The sequence below is a fragment of the Plectropomus leopardus genome, chromosome 18 (assembly GCF_008729295.1).
Source record: "Plectropomus leopardus isolate mb chromosome 18, YSFRI_Pleo_2.0, whole genome shotgun sequence".
Lineage (NCBI taxonomy): Eukaryota > Metazoa > Chordata > Actinopteri > Perciformes > Serranidae > Plectropomus > Plectropomus leopardus.
This window is the reverse complement of record NC_056480.1, coordinates 4,839,724-4,858,563: the sequence shown is the minus strand read 5'-3', so window position 1 is coordinate 4,858,563 and position 18,840 is coordinate 4,839,724. Positions and strand designations below refer to the sequence as shown.

At 36.9% G+C, this 18,840-nt stretch overlaps 1 protein-coding gene and 1 pseudogene across 2 annotated transcripts; both read left to right on the top strand.

Moving 5' to 3' along the window:
• Positions 1–646: 646 nt before the first annotated feature.
• LOC121957451 (major histocompatibility complex class I-related gene protein-like) lies at positions 647–5,657 on the top strand. 2 transcript variants are annotated; one of them, XM_042506030.1, is made up of 7 exons: positions 647–1,089; positions 1,270–1,539; positions 2,694–2,972; positions 3,490–3,792; positions 4,813–4,914; positions 5,226–5,243; positions 5,426–5,657. In XM_042506030.1, exons 1-7 carry the CDS (start codon positions 1,041–1,043, stop codon positions 5,476–5,478), a joined length of 1,074 nt encoding a protein of 357 aa, XP_042361964.1. In that variant the 5' UTR covers positions 647–1,040; the 3' UTR covers positions 5,479–5,657. The 2 variants fall into 2 exon arrangements, with proteins under 2 accessions (XP_042361964.1, XP_042361965.1); XM_042506031.1 differs by lacking the exon at positions 2,694–2,972 and having other exon boundaries at positions 5,426–5,654.
• Positions 5,658–6,217: 560 nt separating this feature from the next.
• On the top strand, positions 6,218–18,283 carry LOC121957452 (annotated as a pseudogene).
• The last annotated feature ends 557 nt before the right edge of the window (positions 18,284–18,840 follow it).

Sequence of the window (18,840 nt, the reverse complement as noted above, 5' to 3'; positions counted from 1 at the left end):
GAAAAAAACATAATTCAAATGGGAAGCGAACACCACACTCCTGCATAAAAGTCTGGGATTTGTTCTTTTGATCTACCACCTCCCTGCCCATCCTAGAGGGGCCTTTATGCTCCTAATATTATTTTGTTACTGACAACCAGAGCCTTCATATGGATGCGTCAGGTTCCGTCCAGCTGCGTTATGCTGCCACAGAAGGTGCCGTCTGCCCATCTGGCAGTGTTTTATAACACCACAATGTTTCTGTCTGGCTGCATGATCAGCTGATGATGTCCAGCTGTGTAGCGGACAGTAATTTTAATAAAACTTAATTCGATTGTATTTTAACTGATCTGACACACAGTGTATTCTGTGGATAAAAAAGGGTTTCAAATTATTTTGTAGGTTAACTTTTTCAAGACTGTTTCCTGCATTTATGTTTTATAAAAGTTCAGTGCAGGATAGGTGGACTCTAGCAGTTTCACAGCAGTTTGTTTCTGAACTCACAGCTCATAACAACTATGGGCTCACTGAATAATTTTATTTTGAGGTGATTTCCCCATTTAATTTTTTTATTTGACAAGGTCATAGAATGTCATTCTATTTTTATTATTATTATTATTATTATTATTATTATTATTATTATTATTATTATTATTATTATCTGTTATGACATGGTCATAGTCAGGGAGAAGAAGATCAGAAAGATTTGAGCAGAAATCTCTAGTGTTTCTAGCAAACCTTTAGAAGAAGGTTTACCTTTGTTTGGGATGGGTCAACAAGCAATAGGCTATATTTTATATGGCTTACAGTACTTATAAAATGTTCAATGATAGTTATTTAGCTTGTTATTTGTAATATAATGTCGCCTTTATAAGTACGAGATATAGGAAATTAGTGCTGAAATGCGCCCCCTTTGGCCGCTCAAAGCACCCATACTTTAACACCAAAGACAGACGCGGGTTTGACAGCAGTACGTCAGCGTCCACTTTAACCACAGCGCGGGGACAGATAAAAACAATGGATCCGTCAGTCCTTTGCCTGCACCTCTTTATCAAACCAAGATGAAAAAGTTGCTTTTATTGCTTCTCCTCTGCCATTTTTCATCTCCAGGTCAGTTCACATTTTAACTGGACTCTGTATTTTGATCTCGCTCAGCTCCAGAGCAGTTTACACAAATTTACTTTCACTTTTATTTCAGCTATGCGTTTTCAAAATGCGTCATGTTTATTAGTGTGTGTTTATGTGTGTATATTTATACTGATGAATATAAAAACCTTGTTTTTCCTACAGTGAAACACAGCCTGAAATTTTTCTTGACTGCATCTTCTGGAGTCCCGGACTTCCCAGAGTTTGTGGATGTAGTATTGCTTGATGAATTTCTGGTTGGTTACTGCGACACCGAAAAAAAAATAGTGGAACCAAAACAGGTGTGGGCCAAAGATATTTTAGAAAAAAATCCCCAGGACCTGCAGTGTTACACTGACCAGTGTCTTGTGATTCAGCCAAACCGCTTCAGAGCCAAGTTACAGGACCTAAAGCAGCGCTTCAACCAAACTGGAGGTACAGTATTCTTCTCTGTTTCTCTGTATGCAAATAAACTGTTCTGCTAATGACTCAAACTCACCCTCAGCCCGAGATAATAACAAACAAAACATTAACCAATAGTCAAAATATCTTACACAATTACAAACATATAGGAATAGAGAAATACAAGACATGCTTCTTTTCCCATGTTGACCTGTCAGATAATTGGACTGAGTGCTCTGACATCCGTCTGCACAGGTTTTATTTGAAGAATCTGCATATCCCACTTGTCTTTTAAAGTTTTGTTTTGCTGCATAAATCACAATTATGTAACATATGGATTTTACATCTGGAATATTTATCATTGATTGCCTTAAAGTTTTTATTTCAGAGAATAAATAATACACTCGTAAAAAATTAGTTATGTATAATTAATTAGAAAATGAAGAGTTTCTTACACACATAATGTTTGTGGTCAAATATCTGAGATATTAAGCTTTAAGATCAGGGGCCAGATTTTTTCCACCATGCACTGAAGTGTTGCAGTCAGTGGAGAGCCACAGTGGTAAAATGAAAATAAAAATTTAAAAAAAAACAGCTGCAGCCTTGATCTGGTGAGGTTATCCTTGCTGATATCAGAATGACATCACAGCAAGTCTGACAGAAATCTAACTGGCATGCAGACTAATCTATTATTATCAATACAGCAGATGCTCTCAGTTTTGGATCAACCTCCAAATAAAGTGGTAATGCAGCTAAACAGAATCCAAGGCTGCAGATATTAGATGGCACCTGATAACAGATGGCAGAAAATGGGGAGAGAAGGATAAGGTCCCCCGCTGGACTCACACCAGGGACGTTGCACTCAGTGGTCGGCTCCTAAAACCCTCCGAACTATGGGTTGACCTTGGTGTGACTTTATGTAAATAATGATTTGAATGCAAGAATTTACAACCTTTTATGAATTTACAGAAGATTAGCTGCCATTGTAACTCTTAAACTGTCAAAATGTAATAAAAATTAGGTTCCATTAGTTAGAGAAAAGTGCATTGATTGTCTGTTTTTGAAGCATGAGCACTCTGAAAGACCACGAGGACAGCAGTGCATCATGTATTGCACAATATGCTAAATATCATCTTTCTACTGAAATATCATAATTGTTAATAACAGTCTCTGTTTCTGTCTCTCAGATAAGCACATTTTACAGAGGATTATGGGCTGTGAGTGGGATGAAGAGACTGGTGAGATTAATGGTTTTGACCAGTTTGGTTATGATGGAGAAGACCTCGTATCATTTTACCTGAAGACTCTGACATGGATCGCTCCGAAACCACAGGCAGTCATCATCAAAGTGATTTGGGATGCTAATAAAGCTAGAATAAAAAACACTGAAAAAGACCTCACCCAGGTTTACCCTGAGTTGCTTAAGAAGTATGTTGCCTTTGCCAAAGACTTTCTGCAGAGAACAGGTAGGATCACATGACCTGATGCACGTAGATTCATGAACACAATAATGTTCATTCTGTCTTCTCAGACTGAACCATTTTATTATCACTCCAGTCAGTCTGACATTTCCTTCTCTTTGGCCTCTTTTCTGTGGCAGTAAGTTTTGTTTTATCCTTCACCAGTTAGTAGATGCTGACATTTGTGGGTGCTCTTACATTTCTTAATGCTAAGACTGATAGCCACTGTACACAGTATAGCACAGGTTAAAAAGTTGACAAAGTTTGACAGTGTTGTTGTTTCAATAAACATGTGATTCATTGTCTTACTGTAAATCACGTAAATGTCAGGTATTTTCCTAATGACTGTAGTCACTTTCTTCAGTGGTGATGTAGTATCTCTCCCTTTTTCTCTGTTTCATATCTTTGTATCTCTTGATTTCATTTCTTCATAATTTCTTCCATCTTTACTTTATTTTCATGTTCACTCTTACTCATCTTTCTTTACCCTGTCTCTCTTTCATTCCCTTCATTCTCACCCCAGAGCATCCCTCAGTGTCTCTCCTCCAGAAGTCTTCCTCCTCTCCGGTCAGCTGCCACGCCACAGGTTTCTTCCCCAACAGTGCCATGATGTTCTGGAGGAAAGATGGAGAGGAGCTTCATGAGGGCGTGGACCCCGGAGAGGTCCTCCCCAACCACGATGGGACCTTCCAGATGAGCAGTGATTTGGACGTTTCATCGGTCGCACCTGAAGACTGGGACAAGTACGAGTGTGTGTTTCATCTTTCTGATGTGATGGAGGACATCGTCACTAAACTGGACAAAGCAGTGATCAGGACCAACTGGGGTAAGACTGAGCGTAGGGGGTGCTGAATTGGACTGTGGTTTGTTGGGTGTTTTAGCTCTTGTCATCCAATTAAGCTAATTTTACAATTGCTAGTAATTGTCACAAAACTAATCAATATTCGATCGGATGTGATCATTTAATTTCCCTTAAGCCATTTTAAAGCAGTTCATAGACCGTTTTTTACCATACACACGTTTGTTCTGTCTGTCCATTCTTAACTCTACAAAGCCAGTGATGAAACCTACACATCATTATTTCATCTATTTTGTGAAACTGAAGGGGACTTTAACTTTTTATCAGTTAAGTTTTTATCGAAATAACTTTATATTTGCCAAAATATCACTATGTTCTGAAAAAATTGCATGACAAAGATCAGCTGTGTGGATGCCATTTTTTACACAGAAGGTCAAAATACCAAGTGCTGCTTCCCAGCTGGAGCAAACTTTCTAATTTTGCAGCTAAACAGTACACCAAAATATGTTCCTGAAAAGAAGCCGTATTCATATTTGATCAGCGCTGCCAGGTTTGACAGTTTGACTGCAGCTTGCAAGCAATGACACACAGCTACTTTAGGGAGACCACGGCTCTGATTTGTTGATTTTGTGTCATTTTGTGTCATTGAACACACTGCAAGGCAGTAGAGGAGGCAGAGGAATATGTTTTTTTTTCACAGATTATCTATTTCGTTTAGTGCTGTCAGGATGTAGCAACAGTTTATGAAAAATGGTCTTTTTTTATAACTTATCAATTGCAGCTTTAAGTTACAATTTTATTTATTCATGAGGTTATATATTATTTATTTAAGGAGTCAGTTTCTGTCTTTCAAATCCAGTGTGAGATTTTTGTATATTTGTATAGACAAATTTTCAGTATAATAGCCAAAACCGTTGATTTTACTGTATAAAGTCAACTCTACGTCAGTCTTCACAGCAACAAACCCACATGTATGTATGAATGGTGGATTACTTCTGCTCTATCCTGCTTTATCTGTTCAGCTCTTCATTTTCTTTTGTTTAACAGAGAAACCTGGTAACATGATCATCACCATCACTGCCGCAGTGGCTGTTCTTGCTCTCGTCTTAATCTTTGCCGCTGGATTCATCATTAACAAAAGGAAGACAGGTGAGAGAGAAAAATGGAAAGAGCATCTGCTTTATTGGCTTTTTTTAGCTCTTTGATTTTAGTCTATAAGTCGATTATTTTATCCAGGTTGCAATTGATTTTAATTTATACAAGCATCAATTCCCAGCATTTGCAATTTAAGGCTACCGGCAGTAAATAATGTTAAGCTCAGAGTTTGTGAGTCATGATAATATTAATATATATCAAGATGATGTGGGAGAGAAAAGTGGAATTGATATATTCCAACTGAGTAAAAGAGGGGGGAAGCAATTACAACTGCCTGAAATTATTTCCCCTTTTTCTGATTTCAGCCAAATGTCCTCCACCCCGTAAGTAAAACTTAATTTTATTTCATTTTGATTGATCTATCTTACGTGTATTCTGTAAATTCAAAAGGCTTTCCAATTATTGATCAGCTGAACTTTTTCAAGGTTTACTGTTCATAAAGGTTGAGTGCAGGACGAATGCATTTCAGCAGTTTCACACGAACATTTCATTTCTGACCTTACAGCTTCTGACAACAGCTCCGACCTTTCTAGAAGACTCTGTCCAGAAGAGACATGATTGACAAACATCATTAACTTTCTTACTTGTGATGAGAAGTAAACATTTTGCTTTTTTCTTTTTGTATGTGTCACGTGTGCCACATAGCACTCAGAAAGACTTCAGATGACTTCCTGCAGTAAAATGAAGTAACAGTTATAGTGCTTGATTATTTAATATCAGTATTTTAAATATAGCATAATAGTTCTATTTCATTTCACAAATTTATGGTTTGTGGTTCAAATTTGTTTGATTTTTTTGTTTCATGAATTGCTATTTTATTTTATCATTCTTTTAACACTGATGCAATAATGTGTTTCCTGTTCAAGGGTCTCAGTACATTTAACAAGGTTTATTTTTTGATAATGTTAAACAATATTTTATGGTTTTAGAATAACTACATGTGTTGCAGGTTTCTGAAAAAGATGTGGACACTGAATACAGTGCTCAAAATTAATTGCTGCGATGGATTATTGAGACCAGTTTCTTTTGTTTAGTAAGACATATTCATGGATACATTTCACAAAATGTATGTTTTATAAAAGTTCAGTGCAGGATGGGTGGACTTTAGCAGTTTCACGGCAGTTTGTTTCTGAACTCACAGTTTATAACAACTATGGGCTCATAGAGAAATTTTATTTTGAGGTGATTTCCCCATTTAATTTTTTTTATTTGACAAGGTCATAGAATGTCATTCTATCTTTATTGTTATTATTATTATTATTGTTGTTGTTGTTGTTGTTGTTGTTGTTGTTGTTGTTATTATCTGTTATGACATGGTCATAGTCAGGGAGAAGAAGATCAGAAAGATTTGAGCAGAAATCTCTGGTGTTTCTAGCAAACCTTTAGAAGAAGATTTACCTTTGTTTGGGATGGGTCAACAAGCAATAGGCTATATTTTATATGGCTTACAGTACTTATAAAATGTTCAATGATAGTTATTTAACTTGTTATTTGTAATATAATGTCGCCTTTATAAGTACGAGATATAGGAAATTAGTGCTGAAATGCCTCTCTTTTGGCCGCTCAAAGCACCCATACTTTAACACCAAAGACAGACGCGGATTTGACACTTTGACAGCAGTACGTCAGCGTCCACTTTAACCACAGCGCGAGGAAAGATAAAAACCACGGATCCGTCAGTCCTTTACCTGCACCTCTTTATCAAACCAAGATGAAAAAGTTGCTTTTATTGCTTCTCCTCTGCCATTTTTCATCTCCAGGTCAGTTCACATTTTAACTGGACTCTGTATTTTGATCTCGCTCAGCTCCAGAGCAGTTTACACAGATTTACTTTCACTTTTATTTCAGCTATGCGTTTTCAAAATGCGTCATGTTTATTAGTGTGTGTTTATGTGTGTATATTTATACTGATGAATATAAAAACCTTGTTTTTCCTACAGTGAAACACAGCCTGAAATTTTTCTTGACTGCATCTTCTGGAGTCCCGGACTTCCCAGAGTTTGTGGTGTAATATTGCTCGATGAATTTCTGATGAGTTACTGCGACACCGACAAAAAGATAGTGGAACCAAAACAGGTGTGGGCCAAAGATATTTTAGAAAAAAATCCCCAGGACCTTCAGCATTACTCTCACGAGTGTCTTGTGGTTCAGCCAAACCGCTTCAGAGCCAGGTTACAGGACTTTAAACAGCGCTTCAACCAAACTGGAGGTACAGTATTTTCTCTGTTTCTCTGTATGCAAATAAACTGTTCTGCTAATGACTCAAACTCACCCTCAGCCCGAGATAATGACAAACAAAACATTAACCAATAGTCAAAATATCTTACACAATTACAAACATATAGAATAGAGAAATACAAGACATGCTTCTTTTCCCATGTTGACCTGTCAGATAATTGGACTGAGTGCTCTGACATCCGTCTGTACAGGTTTTATTTGAAGAATTTGCATATCCCACTTGTTTTTAAAGTTTTGTTTTGCTGCATAGTTCTTCAAAAAATCACAATTATTTAAAATATCGATTTTACATCTGGAATATTTATCATTGATTGTCTTAAAGTTTTTATTTCAGAGAATAAATAATAAACTCGTAAAATTAGTTATGTATAATTAATTAGAAAATGAAGAGTTTCTTAAACACATAATGTTTGTGGTCAAATATGTGAGATATTAAGCTTTAAGATCAGGGGCCAGATTTTTTCCACCATGCATGAAAAAAAAAATGCTGCAGCCTTGATCTGGTGAGGTTATCATTGCTGATATCAGAATGACATCACAGCAAGTCTGACAGAAATCTAACTGGCATGCAGACTAATCTATTATTATCAATACAGCAGATGCTCTCAGTTTTGGACCAACCTCCAAATAAAGTGGTAATGCAGCTAAACAGAATCCAAGGCTACAGATATTAGATGGCACCTGATAACAGATGGCAGAAAATGGGGAGAGAAGGATACAAGGTCCCCCGCTGGACTCACACCAGGGACGTTGCACTCAGTGATCGGCTCCTAAAACCCTCCGAACTATGGGTTGACCTTGGTGTGACTTTATGTAAATAACGATTTGGATGCAAGAATTTACAGCCTTTTATGAATTTACAGAAGATTAGCTGCCATTGTAACATTTAAACTGTCAAAATGTAATAAAAATTAGGTTCCATTAGTTAGAGAAAAGTGCATTGATTGTCTGTTTTTGAAGCATGAGCACTCTGAAAGACCACGAGGACAGCAGCGCATCATGTATTGCACAATATGCTAAATATCATCTTTCTACTGAAATATTTCATAATTGTTAATAACAGTCTCTGTTTCTGTCTCTCAGATCAGCACATTTTACAGAGGATTATCGGCTGTGAGTGGGATGAAGAGACTGGTGAGATTAATGGTTTTGACCAGTTTGGTTATGATGGAGAAGACCTCGTATCACTGGACCTGAAGACTCTGACATGGATCGCTCTGAAACCACAGGCAGTCATCATCAAAGTGCTTTGGGATGCTAATAAAGCTAGAATAAAAAACACTGAAAAATTCCTGACCCAGGTTTACCCTGAGTTGCTTAAGAAGTATGTTGCCTTTGCCAAAGACTTTCTGCAGAGAACAGGTAGGATCACATGACCTGATGCACGTAGATTCATAAACGCAATAATGTTCATTCTGTCTTCTCAGACTGAACCATTTTATTATCACTCCAGTCAGTCTGACATTTCCTTCTCTTTGGCCTCTTTTCTGTGGCAGTAACATTTGTTTTATCCTTCACCAGTTAGTAGATGCTGACATTTGTGGGTGCTCTTACATTTCTTAATGCTAAGACTGATAGCCACTGTACAGTATAGCACAGGTTAAAAAGTTGACAAAGTTTGACAGTGTTGTTGTTTCAATAAACATGTGATTCATTGTCTTACTGTAAATCATGTAAATGTCAGGTCTTTTCCGAATGACTGTAGTCACTTTCTTCAGTGGTGATGTAGTATATCTCCCTTTTTCTCTGTTTCATATCTTTGTATCTCTTGATTTCATTTCTTCATAATTTCTTCCATCTTTACTTTATTTTCATGTTTACTCTTACTCATCTTTCTTTACCCTGTCTCTCTTTCATTCCCTTCATTCTCACCCCAGAGCGTCCCTCAGTGTCTCTCCTCCAGAAGTCTTCCTCCTCTCCGGTCAGCTGCCACGCCACAGGTTTCTTCCCCAACAGTGCCATGATGTTCTGGAGGAAAGATGGAGAGGAGCTTCATGAGGGCGTGGACCCCGGAGAGGTCCTCCCCAACCACGATGGGTCCTTTCAGATGAGCAGTGATTTGGACGTTTCATCAGTCGCACCTGAAGACTGGGACAAGTACGAGTGTGTGTTTTCATCTTTCTGATGTGATGGAGGACATCGTCACTAAACTGGACAAAGCAGTGATCAGGACCAACTGGGGTAAGACTGAGCGTAGGGGGTGCTGAATTGGACTGTGGTTTGTTGGGTGTTTTAGCCCTTGTCGTCCAATTAAGCTAATTTTACAATTGCTAGTAATTATCACAAAACTAATCAATATTAGATCGGATGTGATCATTTAATTTCCCTTAAGCCATTTTAAAGCAGTTCATAGACCGTTTTTTACCATACACACGTTTGTTCTGTCTGTCCATTCTTAACTCTACAAAGCCAGTGATGAAACCTACACATCATTATTTCATCTATTTTGTGAAACTGAAGGGGACTTTAACTTTTTATCAATTAAGTTTTTATCGAAATAACTTTATATTTGCCAAAATATCACTATGTTCTGAAAAAATTGCATGACAAAGATCAGCTGTGTGGATGCCATTTTTTACACAGAAGGTCAAAATACCAAGTGCTGCTTCCCATCTGGAGCAAACTTTCTAATTTTGCAGCTAAACAGTACACCAAAATATGTTCCTGAAAAGAAGCCGTATTCATATTTGATCAGCGCTGCCAGGTTTGACAGTTTGACTGCAGCTTGCAAGCAATGACACACAGCTACTTTAGGGAGACCACGGCTCTGATTTGTTGATTTTGTGTCATTTTGTGTCATTGAACACACTGCAAGGCAGTAGAGGAGGCAGAGGAATATGTTTTTTTTCACAGATTATCTATTTCATTTAGTGCTGTCAGGATGTAGCAACAGTTTATGAAAAATGGTCTTTTTTTATAAGTTATCAACTGCAGCTTTAAGTTACAATTTTATTTATTCATGAGGTTATAAATTATTTATTTAAGGAGTCAGTTTCTGTCTTTCAAATCCAGTGTGAGATTTTTAGTATATTTGTATAGACACATTTTCAGTATAATAGCCAAAACCGTTGATTTTACTGTATAAAGTCAACTCTACGTCAGTCTTCACAGCAACAAACCCACATGTATATATGAATGGTGGATTACTTCTGCTCTATCCTGCTTTCTCTGTTCAGCTCTTCATTTTCTTTTGTTTAACAGAGAAACCTGGTAACATGATCATCACCATCACTGCCACAGTGGCTGTTCTTGTTCTCGTCTTAATCTTTGCCACTGGATTCATCATTTACAAAAGGAAGACAGGTGAGAGAGAAAAATGGAAAGAGCATCTGCTTTATTGGCTTTTTTTTAGCTCTTTGATTTTAGTCTGAGTCGATTATTTTATCCAGGTTGCATTTGATTTTAATTTATACAAGCATCAATTCCCAGCATTTGCAATTTAAAGGAACTAACAGTAAATAATGTTAAGCTCAGAGTTTGTGAGTCATGATAATATTAATATATATCAAGATGACGTGGGAGAGAAAAGTGGAATTGATATATTCCAACTGAGTAAAAGAGCTGAAAAGCAATTACAACTGCCTGAAATTATTTCCCTTTTTTCTGATTTCAGCCAAATGTCCTCCACCCCGTAAGTAAAACTTAATTTTATTTCATTTTGATTGATCTATCTTACGTGTATTCTGTAAATTCAAAAGGCTTTCCAATTATTGATCAGCTGAACCTTTTCAAGGTTTACTGTTCATAAAAGTTTAGTGCAGGACGAATGCATTTCAGCAGTTTCACACGAACATTTCGTTTCTGACCTTACAGCTTCTGACAACGCTTCGACCTTTCTAGAAGACTCAACCCAGAAGAGACATGATTGACAAACATCATTAATTTCCTTACTTGTGATGAGAAGATGCCAATATTTACCATTTCACACATAGAAATAATACACTAAAATATGGCTTCCTCACAAATTTATAGTTTGTGGTTCACATTTAAAAAATGTAGTTTGATTTTTCCGTTTCACGAATTGCAATTTTATTTTATAATTCTTTTAACACTAACGCAGTAATGTGTTTCCTATTCAAGATTCTCAGTGCATTTAACAAGATTTTTTTTTTATAATGTTACATAATATTTTATGGTTTTAAGGTGACCTCAGTCCAATAAACAGGCTGCTGGTCGAGCATATCAGTCACTGGATGTTTTACAGTGGAGTAAACGCTGAGATATTTGTAACAGGTACTAAAATGCACACCCTGAGATGTTTACAATAAGAAGGTTAGGATACTCTTGAGTTAAACTGAACTCCGGCCTTCATTTTGAAAATCATATCAGTAACAGTCATAACTAGGGCAGGATTTTATCACTTGAAAAAGCATTTGATACTAGATGACCGGTTCCTGTATTTCTCAGGAACAGGTAACATTACTGAAACACTCTTTGTCAGATAAAACAAAATATTGCCAGCTCACTGAGAACACAGCCACCAGAATCCTCACATGTAAACACAAAGCCAAATACTGGAGCTGTAGCACTAATAACACTTCACCACTGGCTCTCAGTGCAACAAAGTCATCTGTAACACTGTAATAGTAATCTAAGGCACTTTATAGTTTGGCTTTTCAGAGCATTTCTGACCTGTTTGCAGGGTTAGGAATAATATGAATTGCATGTCTGTTAATATGTTTGTTTTTTGATGAAGTGAATTTTGTCTTTAAGTGCTGCTTTCTTATGTTTTGATGCTTGTTTAGTGTCATCTCTTGGAGTTGCAACTCCAAACCAGTCTGCTTCAAATTCAATTCATGAAATTTTCATGAAAAGAGACACAGGCATACCTGAAGTGTGACGTATTACAGTTCCACATTTTTATCCATGTTTATATGGATTTAGGATCTGAATATTTTGCAGATGTTTATCAGGACTTGAAACAAAAACAACAATAAAACTGTTTTGTTGCTTTTTTCATCTTAGGTAAATGTGAGAGGATGAAAACACATGGTAGTCAATGAGAACATACCATGATGTGTAATTTGTTTGCCAAATAGTGCACTGAATGTCCGAGGCCTGGTCTGTGTCTTTCCTTCTCTTACCACCAGAGAGCAACGTAACGCTGAAATGTGTCACAGTAGTGTGACTCTCTCACACACCAATCCACTTGTACTAACCTGAGCATTTGTCAGATGTGTTACCATCCCGTTGTCTACAGTAAGAGGTCGATTTAATTGTTCTATATCATCAAACTTTTGTCAATAGAAGCTGGCAATTTTTTGCTCATTACAGCATGTGAATACATGAATGAGCCAGATTTGCAACTGTTTCTCATCTACATGTTAAACTGTGAAGTCTTCTAAGTCTGTTATTGATGTTTTGGATGCTGCTGCCATGATGTCAACAAAAGCACATGGTGGGACTATGCTGGTTATGTTCAGGCATAGATGGTCAGGATTAAGTAAAATAGGTACATGATTTGTTGATGAAAAAAACATAATTCAAATGGGAAGCGAACACCACACTCCTGCATAAAAGTCTGGGATTTGTTCTTTTGATCTACCACCTCCCTGCCCATCCTAGAGGGGCCTTTATGCTCCTAATATTATTTTGTTACTGACAACCAGAGCCTTCATATGGATGCGTCAGGTTCCGTCCAGCTGCGTTATGCTGCCACAGAAGGTGCCGTCTGCCCATCTGGCAGTGTTTTATAACACCACAATGTTTCTGTCTGGCTGCATGATCAGCTGATGATGTCCAGCTGTGTAGCGGACAGTAATTTTAATAAAACTTAATTCGATTGTATTTTAACTGATCTGACACACAGTGTATTCTGTGGATAAAAAAGGGTTTCAAATTATTTTGTAGGTTAACTTTTTCAAGACTGTTTCCTGCATTTATGTTTTATAAAAGTTCAGTGCAGGATAGGTGGACTCTAGCAGTTTCACAGCAGTTTGTTTCTGAACTCACAGCTCATAACAACTATGGGCTCACTGAATAATTTTATTTTGAGGTGATTTCCCCATTTAATTTTTTTATTTGACAAGGTCATAGAATGTCATTCTATTTTTATTATTATTATTATTATTATTATTATTATTATTATTATTATTATTATTATTATTATCTGTTATGACATGGTCATAGTCAGGGAGAAGAAGATCAGAAAGATTTGAGCAGAAATCTCTAGTGTTTCTAGCAAACCTTTAGAAGAAGGTTTACCTTTGTTTGGGATGGGTCAACAAGCAATAGGCTATATTTTATATGGCTTACAGTACTTATAAAATGTTCAATGATAGTTATTTAGCTTGTTATTTGTAATATAATGTCGCCTTTATAAGTACGAGATATAGGAAATTAGTGCTGAAATGCGCCCCCTTTGGCCGCTCAAAGCACCCATACTTTAACACCAAAGACAGACGCGGATTTGACACTTTGACAGCAGTACGTCAGCGTCCACTTTAACCACAGCGCGGGGACAGATAAAAACAATGGATCCGTCAGTCCTTTGCCTGCACCTCTTTATCAAACCAAGATGAAAAAGTTGCTTTTATTGCTTCTCCTCTGCCATTTTTCATCTCCAGGTCAGTTCACATTTTAACTGGACTCTGTATTTTGATCTCGCTCAGCTCCAGAGCAGTTTACACAAATTTACTTTCACTTTTATTTCAGCTATGCGTTTTCAAAATGCGTCATGTTTATTAGTGTGTGTTTATGTGTGTATATTTATACTGATGAATATAAAAACCTTGTTTTTCCTACAGTGAAACACAGCCTGAAATTTTTCTTGACTGCATCTTCTGGAGTCCCGGACTTCCCAGAGTTTGTGGATGTAGTATTGCTTGATGAATTTCTGGTTGGTTACTGCGACACCGAAAAAAAAATAGTGGAACCAAAACAGGTGTGGGCCAAAGATATTTTAGAAAAAAATCCCCAGGACCTGCAGTGTTACACTGACCAGTGTCTTGTGATTCAGCCAAACCGCTTCAGAGCCAAGTTACAGGACCTAAAGCAGCGCTTCAACCAAACTGGAGGTACAGTATTCTTCTCTGTTTCTCTGTATGCAAATAAACTGTTCTGCTAATGACTCAAACTCACCCTCAGCCCGAGATAATAACAAACAAAACATTAACCAATAGTCAAAATATCTTACACAATTACAAACATATAGGAATAGAGAAATACAAGACATGCTTCTTTTCCCATGTTGACCTGTCAGATAATTGGACTGAGTGCTCTGACATCCGTCTGCACAGGTTTTATTTGAAGAATCTGCATATCCCACTTGTCTTTTAAAGTTTTGTTTTGCTGCATAAATCACAATTATGTAACATATGGATTTTACATCTGGAATATTTATCATTGATTGCCTTAAAGTTTTTATTTCAGAGAATAAATAATACACTCGTAAAAAATTAGTTATGTATAATTAATTAGAAAATGAAGAGTTTCTTACACACATAATGTTTGTGGTCAAATATCTGAGATATTAAGCTTTAAGATCAGGGGCCAGATTTTTTCCACCATGCACTGAAGTGTTGCAGTCAGTGGAGAGCCACAGTGGTAAAATGAAAATAAAAATTTAAAAAAAAAAACAGCTGCAGCCTTGATCTGGTGAGGTTATCCTTGCTGATATCAGAATGACATCACAGCAAGTCTGACAGAAATCTAACTGGCATGCAGACTAATCTATTATTATCAATACAGCAGATGCTCTCAGTTTTGGATCAACCTCCAAATAAAGTGGTAATGCAGCTAAACAGAATCCAAGGCTGCAGATATTAGATGGCACCTGATAACAGATGGCAGAAAATGGGGAGAGAAGGATAAGGTCCCCCGCTGGACTCACACCAGGGACGTTGCACTCAGTGGTCGGCTCCTAAAACCCTCCGAACTATGGGTTGACCTTGGTGTGACTTTATGTAAATAATGATTTGAATGCAAGAATTTACAACCTTTTATGAATTTACAGAAGATTAGCTGCCATTGTAACTCTTAAACTGTCAAAATGTAATAAAAATTAGGTTCCATTAGTTAGAGAAAAGTGCATTGATTGTCTGTTTTTGAAGCATGAGCACTCTGAAAGACCACGAGGACAGCAGTGCATCATGTATTGCACAATATGCTAAATATCATCTTTCTACTGAAATATCATAATTGTTAATAACAGTCTCTGTTTCTGTCTCTCAGATAAGCACATTTTACAGAGGATTATGGGCTGTGAGTGGGATGAAGAGACTGGTGAGATTAATGGTTTTGACCAGTTTGGTTATGATGGAGAAGACCTCGTATCATTTGACCTGAAGAGACTCTGACATGGATCGCTCCGAAACCACAGGCAGTCATCATCAAAGTGATTTGGGATGCTAATAAAGCTAGAATAAAAAACACTGAAAAAGACCTCACCCAGGTTTACCCTGAGTTGCTTAAGAAGTATGTTGCCTTTGCCAAAGACTTTCTGCAGAGAACAGGTAGGATCACATGACCTGATGCACGTAGATTCATGAACACAATAATGTTCATTCTGTCTTCTCAGACTGAACCATTTTATTATCACTCCAGTCAGTCTGACATTTCCTTCTCTTTGGCCTCTTTTCTGTGGCAGTAAGTTTTGTTTTATCCTTCACCAGTTAGTAGATGCTGACATTTGTGGGTGCTCTTACATTTCTTAATGCTAAGACTGATAGCCACTGTACAGTATAGCACAGGTTAAAAAGTTGACAAAGTTTGACAGTGTTGTTGTTTCAATAAACATGTGATTCATTGTCTTACTGTAAATCACGTAAATGTCAGGTATTTTCCTAATGACTGTAGTCACTTTCTTCAGTGGTGATGTAGTATCTCTCCCTTTTTCTCTGTTTCATATCTTTGTATCTCTTGATTTCATTTCTTCATAATTTCTTCCATCTTTACTTTATTTTCATGTTCACTCTTACTCATCTTTCTTTACCCTGTCTCTCTTTCATTCCCTTCATTCTCACCCCAGAGCATCCCTCAGTGTCTCTCCTCCAGAAGTCTTCCTCCTCTCCGGTCAGCTGCCACGCCACAGGTTTCTTCCCCAACAGCGCCATGATGTTCTGGAGGAAAGATGGAGAGGAGCTTCATGAGGGCGTGGACCCCGGAGAGGTCCTCCCCAACCACGATGGGACCTTCCAGATGAGCAGTGATTTGGACGTTTCATCGGTCGCACCTGAAGACTGGGACAAGTACGAGTGTGTGTTTCATCTTTCTGATGTGATGGAGGACATCGTCACTAAACTGGACAAAGCAGTGATCAGGACCAACTGGGGTAAGACTGAGCGTAGGGGTGCTGAATTGGACTGTGGTTTGTTGGGTGTTTTAGCTCTTGTCATCCAATTAAGCTAATTTTACAATTGCTAGTAATTGTCACAAAACTAATCAATATTCGATCGGATGTGATCATTTAATTTCCCTTAAGCCATTTTAAAGCAGTTCATAGACCGTTTTTACCATACACACGTTTGTTCTGTCTGTCCATTCTTAACTCTACAAAGCCAGTGATGAAACCTACACATCATTATTTCATCTATTTTGTGAAACTGAAGGGGACTTTAACTTTTTATCAGTTAAGTTTTTATCGAAATAACTTTATATTTGCCAAAATATCACTATGTTCTGAAAAAATTGCATGACAAAGATCAGCTGTGTGGATGCCATTTTTTACACAGAAGGTCAAAATACCAAGTGCTGCTTCCCAGCTGGAGCAAACTTTCTAATTTTGCAGCTAAACAGTACACCAAAATATGTTCCTGAAAAGAAGCCGTATTCATATTTGATCAGCGCTGCCAGGTTTGACAGTTTGACTGCAGCTTGCAAGCAATGACACACAGCTACTTTAGGGAGACCACGGCTCTGATTTGTTGATTTTGTGTCATTTTGTGTCATTGAACACACTGCAAGGCAGTAGAGGAGGCAGAGGAATATGTTTTTTTTTCACAGATTATCTATTTCGTTTAGTGCTGTCAGGATGTAGCAACAGTTTATGAAAAATGGTCTTTTTTTATAACTTATCAATTGCAGCTTTAAGTTACAATTTTATTTATTCATGAGGTTATATATTATTTATTTAAGGAGTCAGTTTCTGTCTTTCAAATCCAGTGTGAGATTTTTGTATATTTGTATAGACAAATTTTCAGTATAATAGCCAAAACCGTTGATTTTACTGTATAAAGTCAACTCTACGTCAGTCTTCACAGCAACAAACCCACATGTATGTATGAATGGTGGATTACTTCTGCTCTATCCTGCTTTATCTGTTCAGCTCTTCATTTTCTTTTGTTTAACAGAGAAACCTGGTAACATGATCATCACCATCACTGCCGCAGTGGCTGTTCTTGCTCTCGTCTTAATCTTTGCCGCTGGATTCATCATTAACAAAAGGAAGACAGGTGAGAGAGAAAAATGGAAAGAGCATCTGCTTTATTGGCTTTTTTTAGCTCTTTGATTTTAGTCTATAAGTCGATTATTTTATCCAGGTTGCAATTGATTTTAATTTATACAAGCATCAATTCCCAGCATTTGCAATTTAAGGCTACCGGCAGTAAATAATGTTAAGCTCAGAGTTTGTGAGTCATGATAATATTAATATATATCAAGATGATGTGGGAGAGAAAAGTGGAATTGATATATTCCAACTGAGTAAAAGAGGGGGGAAGCAATTACAACTGCCTGAAATTATTTCCCCTTTTTCTGATTTCAGCCAAATGTCCTCCACCCCGTAAGTAAAACTTAATTTTATTTCATTTTTGATTGATCTATCTTACGTGTATTCTGTAAATTCAAAAGGCTTTCCAATTATTGATCAGCTGAACTTTTTCAAGGTTTACTGTTCATAAAGTTTAGTGCAGGACGAATGCATTTCAGCAGTTTCACACGAACATTTCATTTCTGACCTTACAGCTTCTGACAACAGCTCCGACCTTTCTAGAAGACTCTGTCCAGAAGAGACATGATTGACAAACATCATTAACTTTCTTACTTGTGATGAGAAGTAAACATTTTGCTTTTTTCTTTTTGTATGTGTCACATGTGCCACATAGCACTCAGAAAGACTTCAGATGACTTCCTGCAGTAAAATGAAGTAACAGTTATAGTGCTTGATTATTTAATATCAGTATTTTAAATATAGCATAATAGTTCTATTTCATTTCACAAATTTATGTTTGTGGTTCAAATTTGTTTGATTTTTTTGTTTCATGAATTGCTATTTTATTTTATCATTCTTTTAACACTGATGCAATAATGTGTTTCCTGTTCAAGGGTCTCAGTACATTTAACAAGGTTTATTTTTTGATAATGTTAAACAATATTTTATGGTTTTAGAATAACTACATGTGTTGCAGGTTTCTGAAAAAGATGTGGACACTGAATACAGTGCTCAAAATTAATTGCTGCGATGGATTATTGAGACCAGTTTCTTTTGTTTAGTAAGACATATTCATGGATACATTTCACAAAATGTATGTTTTATAAAAGTTCAGTGCAGGATGGGTGGACTTTAGCAGTTTCACGGCAGTTTGTTTCTGAACTCACAGTTTATAACAACTATGGGCTCATAGAGAAATTTTATTTTGAGGTGATTTCCCCATTTAATTTTTTTTATTTGACAAGGTCATAGAATGTCATTCTATCTTTATTGTTATTATTATTATTATTATTGTTGTTGTTGTTGTTGTTGTT